Source organism: Lemur catta, chromosome 15, assembly GCF_020740605.2.
Source record: "Lemur catta isolate mLemCat1 chromosome 15, mLemCat1.pri, whole genome shotgun sequence".
Lineage (NCBI taxonomy): Eukaryota > Metazoa > Chordata > Mammalia > Primates > Lemuridae > Lemur > Lemur catta.
This window is the reverse complement of record NC_059142.1, coordinates 52,063,291-52,080,418: the sequence shown is the minus strand read 5'-3', so window position 1 is coordinate 52,080,418 and position 17,128 is coordinate 52,063,291. Positions and strand designations below refer to the sequence as shown.

The 17,128-nt window shown below is 42.1% G+C and overlaps 1 protein-coding gene and 1 long non-coding RNA gene across 2 annotated transcripts; one reads left to right on the top strand and one right to left on the bottom strand.

The window, feature by feature from the left end:
* Nucleotides 1-26: 26 nt before the first annotated feature.
* On the bottom strand, nt 27-5,166 carry LOC123650791. Its single transcript, XR_006739490.1, has 3 exons — nt 4,849-5,166; nt 1,049-1,134; nt 27-65 (listed from the first exon to the last, which is right to left on the bottom strand). It is a non-coding gene; the product is annotated as an uncharacterized LOC123650791 (long non-coding RNA).
* A 189-nt stretch (nt 5,167-5,355) lies between these two features.
* On the top strand, nt 5,356-17,128 carry SUMO2 (small ubiquitin like modifier 2). The gene is made up of 4 exons (XM_045569890.1): nt 5,356-5,541; nt 7,447-7,578; nt 13,794-13,865; nt 16,466-17,128. Exons 1-4 carry the CDS (start codon nt 5,521-5,523, stop codon nt 16,526-16,528), a joined length of 288 nt encoding a protein of 95 aa, XP_045425846.1. The 5' UTR covers nt 5,356-5,520; the 3' UTR covers nt 16,529-17,128.

The window sequence follows — 17,128 nt, the reverse complement described above, 5'->3', positions numbered from 1 at the left end:
GGCAGGAAGATCACTTGAAGCCAGGAGTTTGAGACCAGTGTGGACAACATAGTGAGACCCTGTTTCTAAAAAAAAAAAAATCAGCTGGCACACCTGTAGTGGGTTACTCACCAGGCTGAGGTAGGAAGATCCCTTGAGCTCAGGAGTTTGAGGCTGCAGGGACCTGTGATCATCTGTGAATACGCACTGCACTCTAGCCTGGGCAATAGAGTGAGACCTTGTCTCCAAAAAAATTAGCTGGGCATGGTGGTGTGGGCCTGTAGTCCTAGCTGCTTGGAAGACTGAGGCGGGAGCTTTGCTTGAGCCCAGGATTCAGCCTGGGTGACAGAGCAAGATTCTCTTAAAAAAAAAAAAAAGAGAGAGAGAGAGAGAGAAAGATAGCAAAGGTTTCAGGTGTGGAATTTGGAATTTTCCACTCATGATATCATGTCAGCAATCAGAAAGTGTTGGATTTTGGAACATTTCGGATTTCGAATTTTTGGATTAGGGATGCTCAACCTGTACTAGATTCTTGGCATTGACTGCTGGTACAATCTTGGGTTCTATCATCTTTTCCATGACCCAAAACATAAAATTGGAAAGTTTTTACAATATCACCACCCTTCTGCCTCCAGATTTCTTGCAGTATTGAGGAATTCTGTATTCAGTATTCCTGCAGTATTTGCAGAGACAGCTCAAGTAGTCAACTAAACTACATTAGAGTGTAAAGGAAATTTGATGGTATAAAGTACACACAGTTTCGTCATCTGTATTTTAAATTTAGTTATATGTAGAAGGTTTTTGGTGAGGATTTAAAGCTTTCAGCAAGACTCTGTGATTCTTTTTCTCCTACCCCTTTCAAAAAAGATGTTTTTTCCTTTGGCACTTGACCCTGGGGAATACATTCTCCCTGGTTCACCCTATATTTACCCCCTTATCTAACATTCATTGTTGATATTTAATTAGGTTCCCGGGGAGAATTAGGCCTTTCTTGCCCAAGTTTCTAGTTAACTCCTCATGGTGACAACTGCCCACTGCAAACTCCCTTCTCATTCATTCCTTTACTCACACAGTAGGATCCAAGGACTTGGGCTAGGTGCTAGGAACAAAACTGAGAACAAGACAGAGCTCTGCTTCCATGGAACTTCCATTTGGCTGGAGGAGACAAAAAACAAAAATTTAAGTCAAAACAACTTTATTGGTGCTCCTGGTACTATTCTAGGATTTTTTTTCCCTTTTTTTTTCATGTTTTCTCTCTGTGGCCTTCCACAGTGTCTCTGTGTACCCCAACATAATACAGTAATTAAGTGCTGGGCTGGGCCAGAAGGCCTGAGTTCTATACTGGCTCTGCCACCTCAAGCTGGGAGACCAAGTTGCCCAATCTCTCCCCGTCTCACTCTCTTCATCTGTATAATGGAGATAATTATAAGACAGGCTTTATGAGGATTAAGGGTATAGCACAGAGTCCCCACATAATAATCACTCAGTTAATGTCTGCCTTCATTATTCTTTTCTATGTATACTTCTCCTTGAGGTTTTTTGTTGTTGTTGTTGTTTGTTTTTAAGAGACAGTGGTCTCACTATGTTGCCCAAGCTGGACTCGAACTCCTGGGCTCAAGTGTTCCTCCTTGCCATTCCTAGCCTCCCAAGTAGCTGGGACTACAGGTGCACATGCCATTGTGCCCAGCTACTTTCTTTTTCTAGAGCATCTTTTTTCAGTGCACAGGTACCCCCTTTCCCACATCTATAAAAGTGATAGAAAGAGAATCTTAACGTGGGGAAATTTGTATTTCTTCATTTTTTCCCCCTGGAAATTGGAAAAAGACTCTTAAGATATAATTTTAGTAGATTTCCTTAGCCCATGTCAAAGAATTCCAGTTTGCCATTGGAATATATATTGCTCACACACTTGAATATGCATTTTATGCAAACTCCTCCTTTGCCTGAAGAAGATTTTGTAATTTAGCATAACTTTGGAGGGGATATTGTAAGGACATGCCTATCACCCAGAAGCCAATGATTAGAAAGCCATTTGCTCATTGGAGGCCCCCACATACTAATGAGGGTAAATTGAACATGACATTTCTTTGACAGATTCTGCAGTCCTACAAGGATGGGAAGGTGTGTGGTGGCAATGGAAAGACCTGGCTGCAGGAGAACCTCAAGGGCAAGGGTAGTATCTCTTTTTCTCTCTGCTCAGTACCTGGCACAGCAACCAACTAGCATGTTCGTTCCCTGGCATATAGTAGGAGTTCTATCAACACTACTTTCTAGCTGTGTGATGTTGGGCAAATTACTTAACCCCTTTGAGACTCAGTAGCTAATAGATACTATACCTGCTTGGAAGGGTTTCTGTAAGGAGAAAATGAGCTAACATTACTAAAGCCCCACTCAGTGCCTGATACATGGCAGGTGTTCAGCAGTTATTGCTTCTCTTCCCCTTCACTCGTTGTGTATTTCCTCCCCCCCCCAATTGTAAGTTGTTTGAGTCAGGGACTGTCTGCCCTTCTTCGTCTCCCCAGTGCCACTACACATAGTGATACTTTCAATTCATTCACTCATTTAGTGAATCCTGGAGCACCCACAATGGACAAAAGCTTAGAGTTGAGAGAGAACAGGCACATTTAGGAACCCCAAGTAATTGAATATGGCCCAAACAGAGGCTTCAAGGGGAAATGAGGCTAGTTAGTCTGGATTAGCTCTCAGAGGGCTTTGAGATCTCATAGGAATTTTGGACTTTATCCTGTAAGGCAGATGATTGCCATGGAACCAGGGAGTGTCAGGAACTTTCGTTTTATTTTTATTTTACAATGGTCTATGGTTCTGAAGTTTAAGAATCACCAGGGAAGCTTCTTCTTCTTTTTTTTTTTTTTGAGTCAGAGTCTTGCTCTGTTGCCTGGGCTAGAGTGCCCTGGCATTAGCCTAGCTCACAGCAACCTCAAACTCCTGGGCTCAAGCGATCCTACTGCCTCAGCCTCCCGAGTAGCTGGGACTACAGGCATGTGCCACCATGCCCAGCTAATTTTTCTATAGATATTTTTAGCTGTCCATATAATTTCTTTCTATTTTTAGTAGAGACGGGGTCTCGCTCTTGCTCAGGCTGGTCTCGAACTCCTGAGCTCAAACAATCCGCCCGCCTTGGCCTCCCAGAGTGCTAGGATTACAGCCGTGAGCCACCGAGCCAAGGGAGGGGGGGTCAGCTTCTTAAAAGGTGGATTCCAGAGCCACATTGCAAAGGGGCCTTAGAATCCAGTGCCCTGGGTGATTCTGATTCACTTAAATATTCAGACACAATGGGAGTAACTTAAAACAGTAAGACCAGTTGCGAGGGTACTGCAGTAGCTCTTTAGAGAGCTGATCTGAACTAGATAGAATTAGGCTTCCCCTGCCTACTCTGGTCAATCTGCCCACCTTGGCCTGTCTCACATCTAAGGACTTAGCCCTCTTCTTCCTCGGGGAGGCCCAGCAGAAGCCCATGAAATGCAGCTCCACCCAGAACCAGAGGCCAAAGAGAGTAGGCAGACTTAGTAGGTATTTAGAAAGTGGAATAGGCAAGACTTGGAGACTGAGTGGATGGGGAGTGTGTGAAGGAGAGGAGGGAATAAAAATGTCCCCTGGCTTTCTGGCTTGGGGCAACTGTGTGCCATTCAGTTTAAGAGCAGCAGGTCAGGAAGAAGGGCAGATGGGGAAGGTAAACTGAGGAGTTTTTTTTTTTTTTTGAGACAGAGTCTCGCTGTGTTGCCCAGGCTAGAGTGCCGTGGCGTCAGCCTAGCTCACAGCAACCTCAAACTCCTGGGCTTAAGGGATCCTACTGCCCCAAGTAGCTGGGACTACAGGAATGTGCCACCATGCCTGGCTAATTTTTTTCTATATATATATATTTTAGTTGGCCAGATAATTTCTTTCTATTTTTAGTAGAGACAGGGTCTCGCTCTTGCTCAGGCTGGTCTCGAACTCCTGACCTCGAGCGATCCACCCGCCTTGGCTTCCCAGAGTGCTAGGATTACAGGCGTGAGCCACCGCGCCCGGCCTAAACTGAGGAGTTTTAGTTGAGATTTGCTGACTTGGAGGTGCCTCTGGGACACCCAAGTGGAGATATTCAGAAGTCAGTTGGATGCTCAGACGAAAGATCTGGACTAGAACTATAGATTTGAGAATCATTAGCAAATAGATGGTAATAGAAGTGGGCGAAATCCCAGGAGAGGGAATATAGTAACAAAAGAAAAGGGTCTAGAGCAAAATCCTAATGAACGGTTAAGGAAAGGACTGAGGAAGAAAACATTGCAGACAGAACTAAGGACAGACCAGAGGTGAGAGGAAAAATCTATGTCCTGCAAAGACCCAGAGTTCAAGAGGAGTGACAAGCCTGGAAGCATGCTGGATTCAGCAAAGAAGTCTGTGTGACCTTGTGGAGAGCAGTTTCGGTGGTGCTATGGGGACAGAGCAGATTGCAGTGCATTGAGGAGTAGAGTGGGAGGGGAGGGGGTGGAGGCAGCTGGCATGGACGTTTTTTTCAAGCTGTTTGGCCAAGAATGGAGAGAGATATGATGGCAACTTAATAGTCTTTTTTTTAAGCTAATAGAGATGTGGAAGAAAATGCAGGTACAGAAGCAATAATAAAGCCCATGGACAGGAGCATGATGAGACCCACTGCACAGATTTCGGGATTTTTCTTCGGACAGGAGGGACCTACTTCTATTTTTTTAACTGGACGGAAGGGGGAAGGGATTGATTGGCTTGGAAGCTTGATGTTTGGTATTTTTTGTTGATGGATTCTGTTTCCTCTTGGAAGTTGAAAGGCCATGAGAAAGGAGGTCGTTGAATGAAGAAATGAATATTTTTCCTCAGCAAGTCAAAGTCTAGGCTTACCAGCAAGGAAGTAGTCACAGCACTTGAGGCAAGAGCCCGGTGGGAAGCCGGTTGAGGATGAAGCTTTAAAGGATAAGGCTGACAGGAAGTGTGATGTCCCTCTAACCATGAGGAGGGCTGCGTTTGGTCCACTGAACAAGAGGGTTTTTTCCAGGATCTCATGCTGGGGCTTTGATTTGGGGCTCCCCCTTCCTCATCTAGTCAGTCTGCCATTTCTGGCCTATGGCTCACGTCTAAGGCCTGGAGCCTCCTCGTCCCCACTAAGGACCAGCTGGAAGCCATTTTGATTATGCTCCACCACAGAAGGAGGACAATACAGCCCCGCCCAGAGCCAGGCGCGCCCCCGCGACAGGCCGGGTGCGCGTGTCCGCGCCTCTTCCCGCCGGCCTGGCGGGCGCCCGGCCCAGGCCGCGGTGGCGCGGGGCGGGGGGTGGGGGTGGTTATGTAAGCGTTGCGCGCTCCCGCGAGGCTGCAGCCAATGGGAGGCCCCGGCGGCTCGTGCTCGCGCACGCAGGGTGGGGGGAGGGAGCGCAAGACGTGCGCGCGCCCTCTCCCTCGTCCACCGCTGCCGCCTCCTTCTTCTGCCGCTCCTGGTGGTGCTTGTGTGCTCGTTCGGTGCGGACCTGGTACCTCTTTTGTGAAGCGACAGCTGAGGAAACTCCGGCGCTCGCCATGGCCGACGAAAAGCCTAAGGTGAGTTCGGCGCCAGCCTTCTTGCCTCGCCTTGCTGCCGGGGTCACAGCGCGGGCCGGGGTCCGGCCCCAGCCACCGCGGGCTGCCCGCGCCTTCTCGGGCCCCCCATGGGGCGGCCGCGGCTCAGGCCCGGGCGCTCCGCGCCATTTTCCTCCCTCCCTCTCTTCCTCCCTCCCGCGGCGGAGGAGGCCCCGCCGCCCTCCCCCGCCCCCAGCGGCCTCCGAGTGCGCGCGGAGCGCGAGTTGGGCGGGCGGATCGCAGACGCCTGCGGGCCCGCCAGCCCGGAGCGGGGCTTCTCGGCCCTGCCGGCCAGGCGCGCGAGAAGAGGCGTTAGGGCGCGCGGGGTCCACATCCTCCGCGGACCCCGCGGCGGGTGTCGCCGCCTCCGCGGTGGCGGGGAGTCCTCTCAGCCCGGCGCCTCACTCTCCAAGGTGGGGGCCGAGAGCGTCTGGGGACCCTTGTCCCGGACCATGGCGGCCGTGTGAGGGCTCTGGGCGAATCAATGGGCTGCTGATGGTTGGGAGCCGGGTGCCCGCGGGCCGTCGTCTTGCCTGGAGGTCCGGGGATTCCCGGGGAGTATTTCCCACTTTAATGGCCTCAGGGGCCCGAAGGGGGAGGGGCGGCGGCTTTTGCCTGGGTGCCAACGAGCCCCCTAACCTGCGAAGACTGGATTCCTGAAGTTGGAGGCACAGGTACAGCAGAGAGACTTCGTAGGGCTTAACTTTTGGATGCGGCTTATGAGGGAGGCTTGCCGTGAGGACTAGGGGACAGACACATCATCAGGACACATGAGACTTGCTTTTGGTTTGTTTGGTGACATTCCCCCCTCCCCCCTCGCGCATTTACTTTCTGAAATGATTTAGGGGCTACATAATTCCTTCCTTCTACACTTGATTTTGGAGAACTTCGGGTTGGGTCGAAATCTGCAAGGAAGACTTAGAATGAAACTGTGTATTTGATCCGTGACAACAAAGGGGAGGGGAGAATGAGAGCTCTTCATTGAAAATAAACAAAAATGAAGCTGTTAATAGAGGCAAACATTAATCGTGGTTCTGAATTATTACCACTGCTCTAGAGAGAATCAGAGGATATTCCTCAATTGAAGTTTTTTTTAAAAATGGGGATTGGGTTTAAGTCATTAGAGTTTGGTAACTTTTTAACAAGAGAATTAGTAATGAGTTTTGAATTGCAAGCTCTAGAGTATTTGTATTTTCTTGCATTCTCATTCATCACTTGTACTTAAAGTGCTTTGGATAGAGAAAGGATGCTCTTAACATTTTGGGGAGAAATATATTTTAGAAGGGATATAAAATATGGCATTTTAGGAAATTCAGCTTCAAAGAGAACGCTGTAATGAATTGAGTGGGACTATCTTTAAAAATCTGGCTGGGCATGGTGGCTCACGCCTGTAATCCTAGCACTTTGGGAGGCAGAGGTGGGTTGCTTGAGGCAAGGAGTTTGAGGCCAGCCTGGGCAAAAGCTGGTCTCTACAAAAAACATAAAAAAAATTAGCCAGGCGTGGCAACACACCTGTAGTCTCAGGTACTCAGGAGGTTGAGGTACAAGGATAACTTGACGCCAGGAGTTTGAGGTTGCAGTGAGCTATGATCACTCCAGGCTGGGCAGTAGAGGGAAGACTTGTCTCAAAGAAAAAAAAGTTGCTAGGATAGTATTGCATGTAGTCTTTTCTGTTTCTGTGACAGCTATCTAATACTGTTACTGCAGGATTTCTGATCTTTCAGATTGATTTCAGCAGCTGAAAACAGCTGTACACTGTTCTGTCATACAGAATGAGAAACCTGTTGATTTCTGAAGCGACTTGGGCTGTTGCGTTAAAGGGTGGTTTTTTTTTGTTTGTTTGTTTTTCACATTTTCCAAATTATATTTTTATTTTTCTTTCAACAGGAAGGAGTCAAGACTGAGAACAACGATCATATTAATTTGAAGGTGGCGGGACAAGATGGTTCTGTGGTGCAGTTTAAGATTAAGAGGCATACACCACTTAGTAAACTAATGAAAGCCTATTGTGAACGACAGGTGAGGAATTGATATGTGCAGCGACTGAATAAAACTATTTTTGAAAAATCTTATTTTCTTGACAAGAAACTAGACTAGCACAACATTACAATGACTGTTTTTGGTAGGATGAATGTGCACTTATACTTGGCATATAAGTTTTATGATTACTTGGTGTGTTGATTCCTTATGAGAACCCTTAGTATGGAGTTTGCTTAGTATTACATATGATTCTAGACCTGTGCCAGAAATGCATCAAATTATATTTGCAACACTTGTTTTTTCCCCCAAGGGAATGTCATTTTATGTTTACAAGAAAATAAGTGAACTTGGTAAAATTTCTCGTCAGGTTCTTTTTTTATTCATTTAAGATTTTTCTTGTGTCAGAACATTTGAGTATTTTAACCAATTTGGAAATAAAATTAAATGTGAGTTTAAGGACATTTTGCAATTTTTTTTGAAGTGTGTACATTGTGATATTTGGTTTTTTACACTAATAGTGGAGGTCAGAAAAATTTAACCCCACTCAGCCAAGCATAAATATTGCTATATTACAGGACATTTGCATTTTACTCAGAAAAATAGTGTATAGACATCAAGAAGAGGAAGTAGAAAATTCTGCTCTCTTGATTTGAACAGATGTTGGGAGGTAAATGCAAGCTTTTACTAAGACAAGGGAGCTTCTTTTTGTGATGTTGGGTCTGTAACAAGACAAAAGGGCAGCTTTAAAGATGACTTTACAAGTAAAACAAAAACTGGTACCTGTATCAGTTAAAACAACAATAATCTAGCAGCAGAAGTATTTTTCTTATTCTACCTTGAATATATAATATATAAAAGTTGAGGAAATCATTTGTTTAGGCTAGAAGAACTTATCTACACTGTAAATTGTCCTAAAATATAGGCTCAAATTGAACAAGGTTTAAACCTATATAAGTTGGAAAATTGAGTTTGAGTTGTTACATGTGTTTTCTACATGACACCTAAGGGTGTTTAAAAGAAACAGTGAAGTTATAAATTTCTCTTTGAGTGTTTGGAGCTTTATTTTATGCCTAATTTATTTATAACATAGTATCAAAATGCAGTGCTAATAATTCTTTTTCTTCATATGTAAACCTTAACAGTTCCTTATAAAGACACTACCTTTAATATACTCTTATTTGAAGCATTTGGTGAAATCCCCCTAAGACTTAGTAAATACAAACTTTTAAATTGCGCTAAAAAATTTGTGCATGGGCACCTTCCACATATGGACACTAGTGCCCCTTCAGGTTACAGGGGAATTTTAAAACATAATCATTTTATAGAACTTTTTTTTTTTTTTTGAGACAGAGTCTCACTCTGTTGCCTGGGCTAGAGTGCCGTGGTGTCAGCCCAGCTCACAGCAACCTTAAACTCCTGGGCTCAAGCAATCCTCCTGCCTGAGCCTTCCAAGTAGCTGGGACTATAGGCATGCGCCACCATGCCCGGCTAATTTTTTCTATATATTTTTTGTTGTCCAGCTAATTTCTTTCTATTTTTGGTGGAGACCGGGTCTCACTCTTGCTCAAGCTGGTCTCGAACTCCTAAGCTCAAACGATCCACCCACCTTGGCCTCCCAGAGTGCTAGGATCACAGGCATGAGCCACTGTGCCCGGCCATTTTACAGAACTTAATTTAGCAAAGCCTCATAAAAAGTGGAAACTGATGCTTCAATTTGTTAGTTTTGAACAATATTCCCTGCATCTTATTTAACTTTTCTATAGTTAGTACAAAATTTTAGCTTTTAAATGGTCATATTTTTCAGTACTTATTATGAAAACTTTCAAAGATGGAGCAAAGTGGAAAGAATTTTACAGTGAATGCCCATATGCCTACCACCTAGATTCAACTATTTACATTTTATTATACATATCTGTTGATATCCCTTATTCATCCTAAAATAGTCTTTTTTTTTTTTTTTAAGACTTCCTGTTACTGGTAGGGGTCCCAAAGGAGCTTTTTATTCATCTGATATTTACCAGATGCCTACCATGTGCTGGGGGATTATACTAGGTGCCAGAAAAACAATACATAGCATATTCTCTGTATTGCACATTATCTTTAGAGGAGATTTTCCTATGAGGTTGAGAGTTACCAGGTCAGTCAAATGTTTGCATTTTCCTGCTGTGTTAAAATCAGTTCAGTGTATTATCCAGGGTAAATAAAGTTTTCCTTGAATTTTTCTAGTTATTAGGTTTAAGATTGGGTTTATATTTGATTGAGCTTGTTAGGGTCACTCTTTAATTTGGACTAAAGGAAACAGAAGCACTGGTAGTATGTAAAAAAATTAAATTCCACTTATGTATTTGTATATAAATAGGATTTGAAGATCAGATATAGGAAGAGCTTGGAAATATACTCCCATTTCCCTTTTAAATTGGGAATAACCTGAAAGTTCTGAGTAACAACATCCCTGTTTGCTTTTCAAAGGATTTCTCTCAATCTAAGGAAGAGGGAGTTCAAGTATCATAATTGGTCTCTGATTGCCTGCTTCTTAAGAGTAGGTACAGGCTATCAAAAGACTAACATACTTATCTAATTTTCATAGTTATGGGGGGCAGTTGAGAATTCCTGACCAAGGATTTCCTGTCAAGATTAATTGAATGTACATATTTAATTTCTGATGCACTTGGCATCATATCTCTGGGGGTATTCCAGTGGACTGAGCATGTAAAAGAGGATTCTTGATTTTTATCCCTAGAAATCTGTTTTTTCTGTGGTATCCCCCCTCATAAATGGTACCATTCTACATCCAGTTTTTTTGTTTGTTTGTTTGTTTGTTTTTTAGATAGAGTCTCACTCTCTTGCCCCGGCTAGAGTGCCGTGGCATCAACCTAGCTCATAGCAACCTCAAACTCTGGGCTCAAGCTATCCTCCTGCCTCAGCCTCCCAAGTAGCTGGGACTACAGTCATATGCTACTATGCCCGGCTAATTTTTTCTATATATTTTTAGTTGTCCAGCTAATTTCTTTCTATTTTTAGTGGAGGGTGGTGGTGTCTCACTCTTGCTCAGGCTGGTCTCGAACTCCTGAGCTCAAACCATCCACCTGCTTTGGCCTCCCAGAGTGCTAGGATTACAGGCGTGAGCCACCACGCCTGGCCTACATCCAGTTACTGAATTCAAAACCTTAGGAGTCATCCTTGATGCTCTTATAAGTCATAAAATCTGTCAGTAAATTTTGTTCCCTTAAATCTGTGATGTCCAATACTGCTGAACCAGACATTCACATATCCTGCAACCATTTTATTCTGGTCTTGTTCAGTTACTATCTCAGAATTCTGTCTGACTCTACCCTATCTTTGAAGTGCCCCTGTTCCCAGTTCCTGTCATTCAACCCTCTTACTTTTTTTTTTGCTTTATGAGAGTAGGGACTTTTTCACTGTTTTCTAGAGCCTATACCAGCACTCTATACATAGAACATGTTCAATAAATGTTTGTACAGTGACAGAACATTCAAACTGATAACTCCAGAGGTTGGCTTGTAAATAAGTTTTTCAATTATGTGAAGTAGAGTTTGCCACTTAGCCTTCTGCTAACTGAAAGCATGCTGTTTCATTCTGGTGTGGATTTACCCCAAAAGATTATATCATGGAGAGTCAGGTGGTTTCAGAGCGTAGAGTCACTGATTTAGTCTAATTCATTTTTGTAAACTGGAGAAACAGGGACCCAAAGAGAGATCTCACATAACTCTTCCAAGGGCATAGCTAGCTCAGGGATGAGATTGATACAGAAGGGGAGTCCAAATAAATACTGGCTTATGGAATCTTAAAGGCAAGTTTCCTTTGGACTTGTATTCTAGCAAATATAGAAGTGAAGGTTTAAAGAGCTTTTATTGATAAGGAAAAACATAAGCAGGAGTTGAATTATCCAAGCAAACAAAGCTGTAGGAAATTGGTGACTATAAGGGGCTTAATAGGAATATATTTCATGTGGGGGCTTTCAGAATTCTCAGTGTATCTTTTCTAGTCATTCTGTGCACATTTCTATTCTCCAAAATACAGGTGGCAATAAAGGAGTACAATTTGCTTATATTCTGTAATTCTGACCCTGCCTCCCTGCCCCCGACCACCCACCTCCCACCCACCTTTGCATGGCCACACCACGGACCTTACCAGTGGATGCAGGGAAGAAAACCCAGCATATAGAAGGTGTTTAGTGTTTGGTTGAAGTAAGGAGTCTTCAATGGAACGTTTGCAAATATATAATACTTACCAATTAATGGCTTGGCATTGAATTCTTGGTTGCTTTGTGTAGTTACAAATTAAGTTGGAATGTCATTGTGAACAATGAATGAAGGTTATGAGTATCACCTGCCTGGTGGCATATTTGTATTCCTCAAGCAAGATAAGGCATATTTTGTTTCAATATTTTTAGTCCTGGGAACTCAATTTAATTTTCTATTAAATATCAATTTATATTTAAGGGAGTTTATGTAACAATTATAGTTTGTAATTTGGACATGATACAGGAGTGAATTTTTATTAGATGTTTTCCTAGACAGCTACTTTTTTAGTTAATTTATTCACAACATAATTCAAAAGATACTTTATTTTCCTATCTTGTCTTCCTTTGGCTCTTGTTACCAATAGCTTTGCTTCTGTGCTTCTCTCCCCCTTTCCTCACCCCTTTGTCCGGTAAGTGATGTTTGATAAGTAAAACACTGCAGTCAGTTTTGCAGAAGGGGCATGTTTAGGCTGATCTATCTCCTTCCTACATGCATATAAAAATATCTTGACACTAAACTCTAATACAGTTTTTAAATTTCTTCGTAATAAAACCTCTTCCCAGCCTCTGGCCAGGTGTGGTGCCTCATACCTGTAATCCTAGCGCTCTGGGAGGCTGAGGCAGGTGGATCATTTGAGCTCAGGAGTTCGAGACCAGCCTGAGCAAGAGCAAGACCCCGTCTCTACCAAAAATGGAAAGAAATTAGCTGGACAACTAAAAATATATAGAAAAAAAAATTAGCTGGGCATGGTGGCGCATGCCTGTAGTCCCAGCTACTCGGGAGGCTGAGGGAGAAGGATTGTTTGAGTCCAGGAGTTTGAGGTTGCTGTGAGCTAGGCTGATGCCACGGCACTCTAGACCGGGCAACAGAGTGAGACTGTCTCAAAAAAAAAAAAAACAAAAAACTTCTTCCCAGCTTCTTCGTAGTTTTTCATTTATTTAGAAACAAAATATGGTTAAATAGATACTGTTTTTCATCTATTTTATTCCATCAGTTCTTGTTGAGTAGCATCTGCCGTGCCCAAGAGATGCAGTGTAACCAGGACAGTATAGATTCCTATCATTCCTGGAGCTTGTTTTCTAGTGAGACATTGACAAATAATTACAGGTTTGGGTAAGTACTAAGAAGGAAATTAAAAAGCAGGTGCTTTTGAGCTAATTCAGGAATTTCATGAGTTTAGATTGTGGCCTTATGGGTGATTTTAAAGACTGTTAGTGCCTGTCTTCTGGTGAAAATGTCTTCAAAGTTTAAGGTTAAGAACTTGTTCAGTGCCTGTGGTATGCCTAGCATTGTGCTGTGCGCGGGGGCGGGGGGGGCATTCGTTTGGATAGTGGTAGGAACTACTTGGGTAGAAATGAAGGTACAATGCTTTTAGGCAAAGTTTTATTTTTAATCATTAACACCTTTCTAGGTGACTTCTAGTTTTCTTTGTTTTTTTAGAGGTGGAGTCTTGCTCTGTTGCCCAAGCTGGAGTTCAGTGGTATAGTCATAGTCCACTGCAGCCTGGAACTCCTGGGCTCAAACAATCCTCCTGCATCAGGCTCCCAAGTAGCTGGGACTACAGGCACATGCCACTTTGCCTAGCTAATTAAAAATGTTTTAGAGACAGGTCTCACTATGTTGCCCAGTTGGTCTCGAACCCCTGGGCTCAAGCAATCCTCCCTCCTTGGTCTAAGTGTTGGGACTAGAGGTGTGAGCCACCATGCTTGGCCCAGCTTTCATTATTAAGCATGATGGTGTCCCCCCCCCCATTTTAGAGCCCTTAAATGTGTATCTATTTTTTACAGACTCCCAATAATATGACATAATATGGTTTAAAGAAAGTAAGAGTCACCCCAAATGTTTTTTCCCACATGGAAATACTAACATGTTGATGATTGTTTATTTAGGTATCTTTTAATATATTCATGACTAAATATGCGTATAATTTTATCTAAATGGAATGCTTACTGTTTCTTTACATGCTGCTTATTTTAAACTCTTGTTTAGGGTTTGTCAATGAGGCAGATCAGATTCCGATTTGATGGGCAGCCAATCAATGAAACAGATACACCTGCACAGGTAAAAATCTCTGCTAACTGGAAAAATTACTGTGTTTTATAATCTTTTCAACAGTTTTGTTTATGAATTTGTGAACTTTAGACATTGGAATATAGTTCTCGTAGAGTTCAAAGCTATGTGAAATATGGCCAAAGGGAAATAGAAAGGAAAAAATAGGAATAGATTCAGGAAATGCCAGTGGTTTTTAAATGTCCGGTTATCACTCAGTAAAGGAAATAGGGCATTTAGTTACTTCAGTAAATCTCATTTTTTCCTATTACCGGCATTATTTGGAGAAAACAGTAAAAACTCCTATTCAGAATGTATTTTTTCCACTTGTTTTTGTTGTTGCAACCCTTCTGGGGGTGGGGAACCTGCAGCCTTCTGATTTTAAGATTTTTTTTTTTTATAAAGCATCAAAGGAGGCAAGGAAAGTTTCCTCTTTCTCTGCTATACCCCTTTTAATAAAAGGATTTGTTCTGTTAAAATTTGGATTCTATCAAAAGGCCACACTTAAGGACCTAGAAGGCCACATGTGGCCTTAAGACCGCAGGTTCCCCACCCTGTATGCTGGATTGAATTCTCTTTCACCTTGTGATAGGTGAAATATTTGTTAAATAGGAGAATTGTTATAAATTAAAACTAATAAGTTAGAATTTATGACTTTAATTGCCAAGTCTTCTTGATAGCTAAGTTTGACAGGGAGAGTTCCTGATAATAGGTGACTTTCCAGACCCGTACTACAAAAAGTGATGCTCTCTGATCCCTTAATCTTTTTGCATACCAGTTCCTTTTGTTCTGTCACTTTTTATGAGATCAGCTTGAGTGTCTCCTCTGGCAGAAGCTCTTTCTTTATTTTCTGTTTACCCTTTCCAACTTTGACAAAGACTTCCAATCTTGGAAAAAAATATTTTAAAATAGTATCATAGTAGACATTTAAATTGGATCCTTATAACTTGAATTTCCATTTTATCGCCCAGTTAAAACTAGGAAGTGATAAATGTTGCCTGAGTGAAGCAGCATATGCAGACTGTAGTTTTGTTGATAATCTTCAGAAATTTGAGATGTTAGAGTTGTACTTGAGGGAAGACTATTTTGAATTTCCACAGGTGACAGTCTCTAAGAAGCAATTATAGTGTGCAGCCACAAGGAGGAGCTAGATTCTCTATTGCCTTTATTTTTGAAGGCATCTGAAGTTTCATTATAAAACTTTATATTACAGAAATAGCTTTATTTTAGTAGATAGGCTGACAGGCCTGTTGTGATTAAAAGAAATACTGGATTAAAAGGACCTATTGTTCCAAACTCCCAGGTAATAAGCATGTATTTTCTGTCTTTAACTTCTCCTTACCCACCACCAACACTGGGAATTGTCTTCTACATTTGCTGCAGATATCAGACTGGGAGGTGTATTTGTTCAAAACTGTGACCTTGAGGCATTGTAAAATCTTCAGATTGAATTTGAAATTCACTTTAGAATTTGGAATTGAATTCATTTTAGAATTGTTCTCCCAATATTTGTTATATAGCAGAATTGTGATAAATTAGAATATCTTAGCCGTTTTATTTATTTCTTTATTTATTTTTTGAGACAGAGTCTCGCTGTGTTGCCTGGGCTAGAGTGCAGTGGCATCAGCCTAGCTCACAGTAGTAACCCCAAACTCCTGGGCTCAAGTGATCCTTGTGCCTCAGCTTCGCAAGTAGCTGGAACTACAGGCGTGTGCCACCATACCTGGCTAATTTTTTCTATTTTTAGTAGAGACGAGGTCTCGCCCTTGCTCAGGCTGGTCTCAAACTCCTGAGCTCATGAGATCCTTCCACCTCAGCCTCCCAGAATACTGGGATTAAAGGTGTGAGCCCCTGTGCCTGGCCCTTTTTTTTTTTTTTTTTTTCCAGGGAAGGTCTTGCTCTGTGCCCTGGGCTAGAGTGTAGTGGTATCGATCATAGCTCACTGCAACCTCAAACTCCTAGGCTCAAGCTATATCCTCCTGCCTCAGCCTCCTAGCTACAGACACTTGCCGCCATACCCAGCTAATTTTAAAATTTTTTGTGGGGTCTCACTGTTGCCAAGACTGGTCTTGAACTCCTGGGCTCAAGCAGTCCTCCCACCTTGACCTCCTAAAGTGCTAGGACTACACATGTCAAGCCAGCCTTGCAGCTTTTTTGTTTTTGTTTTTTGTTTTTTGTTTTAGGCTAATACACGGATATTTCCATTTCAACACATGTAAATCTAACAGCTACATGGTATTTCATATGTGAGTGTGTCATGTTTTATTTCTTTGTGTTTTATTCCAGTCTCTTTGCTAATCTAAGCAATATTACAGTGAGATCCATTAAGCATATCATCCTCTTATGGACACTCATGGACATATTCAGCTTTTTAACTTAAAAACTAAGTTTTCTGTAGCACTCATAAAAAAAGGAGTCCAAATGAAAAATTACCTAAACCAAGTTTGATGTTACTTTAAGCCATGAGACATCTAAAGTAATGAACCCTAGAACTGAGTGGAACTTCTGCATTTTTTCAGGATATTTAAATCTGAAAATTATAAATTAATTTATAATTTTATATTAATTTAATAACCCATCATATTAAATTTGTTTTTTCTGTTTTATGCTAGTTGGAAATGGAGGACGAAGATACAATTGATGTGTTCCAACAGCAGACAGGAGGTGTCTACTAAAAAGGGAACCAGCTACTATACTCCAGAACTCTGTTGTTACAGACCAAGATTACATTCTCAATTAGAAAACTGCAATTTGGTTCCACCACATCCTGACTACTACAGTATAGTTTTCTCTATTCTTTCATTTTCCCCTTCCCCATTCCTTTATTGTACATAAAGTAACTGGTGTATGTGCACAAGCATATTGCATTTTTTTTTTTTAACTAAATGGCCAATGGTATGTTTTGATTGACATCGAGTGGAGATGGGATGGGGAAAAATACTGGTTCTGTGAAAATACCCTCTTTCTCCATTAGTAGCATGCTCATGCAGCTCTTATCTTTATATTCCAGTAAGTTATTTTGCTCTCATTGTTTTAACAAAAAACAACAACGTAAAAATCCTTGCATACCTTGTTCAATTGGAGAATTTTAATGTTTTTCATTTATCATTGTAAAACCAAGGACAATTTTATAACTTTTTTGTACGTAGCTGTTACATGTAGGGCAATCTGTCTTTAAGTAGGGATAAATTACTCTAAAAAGAAAATGAATCCTAGATAGTTTTCCCTTCAAGTCAAGCGTCTTGTTGTTTAAATAAACTTCTTGTTTAAAATGA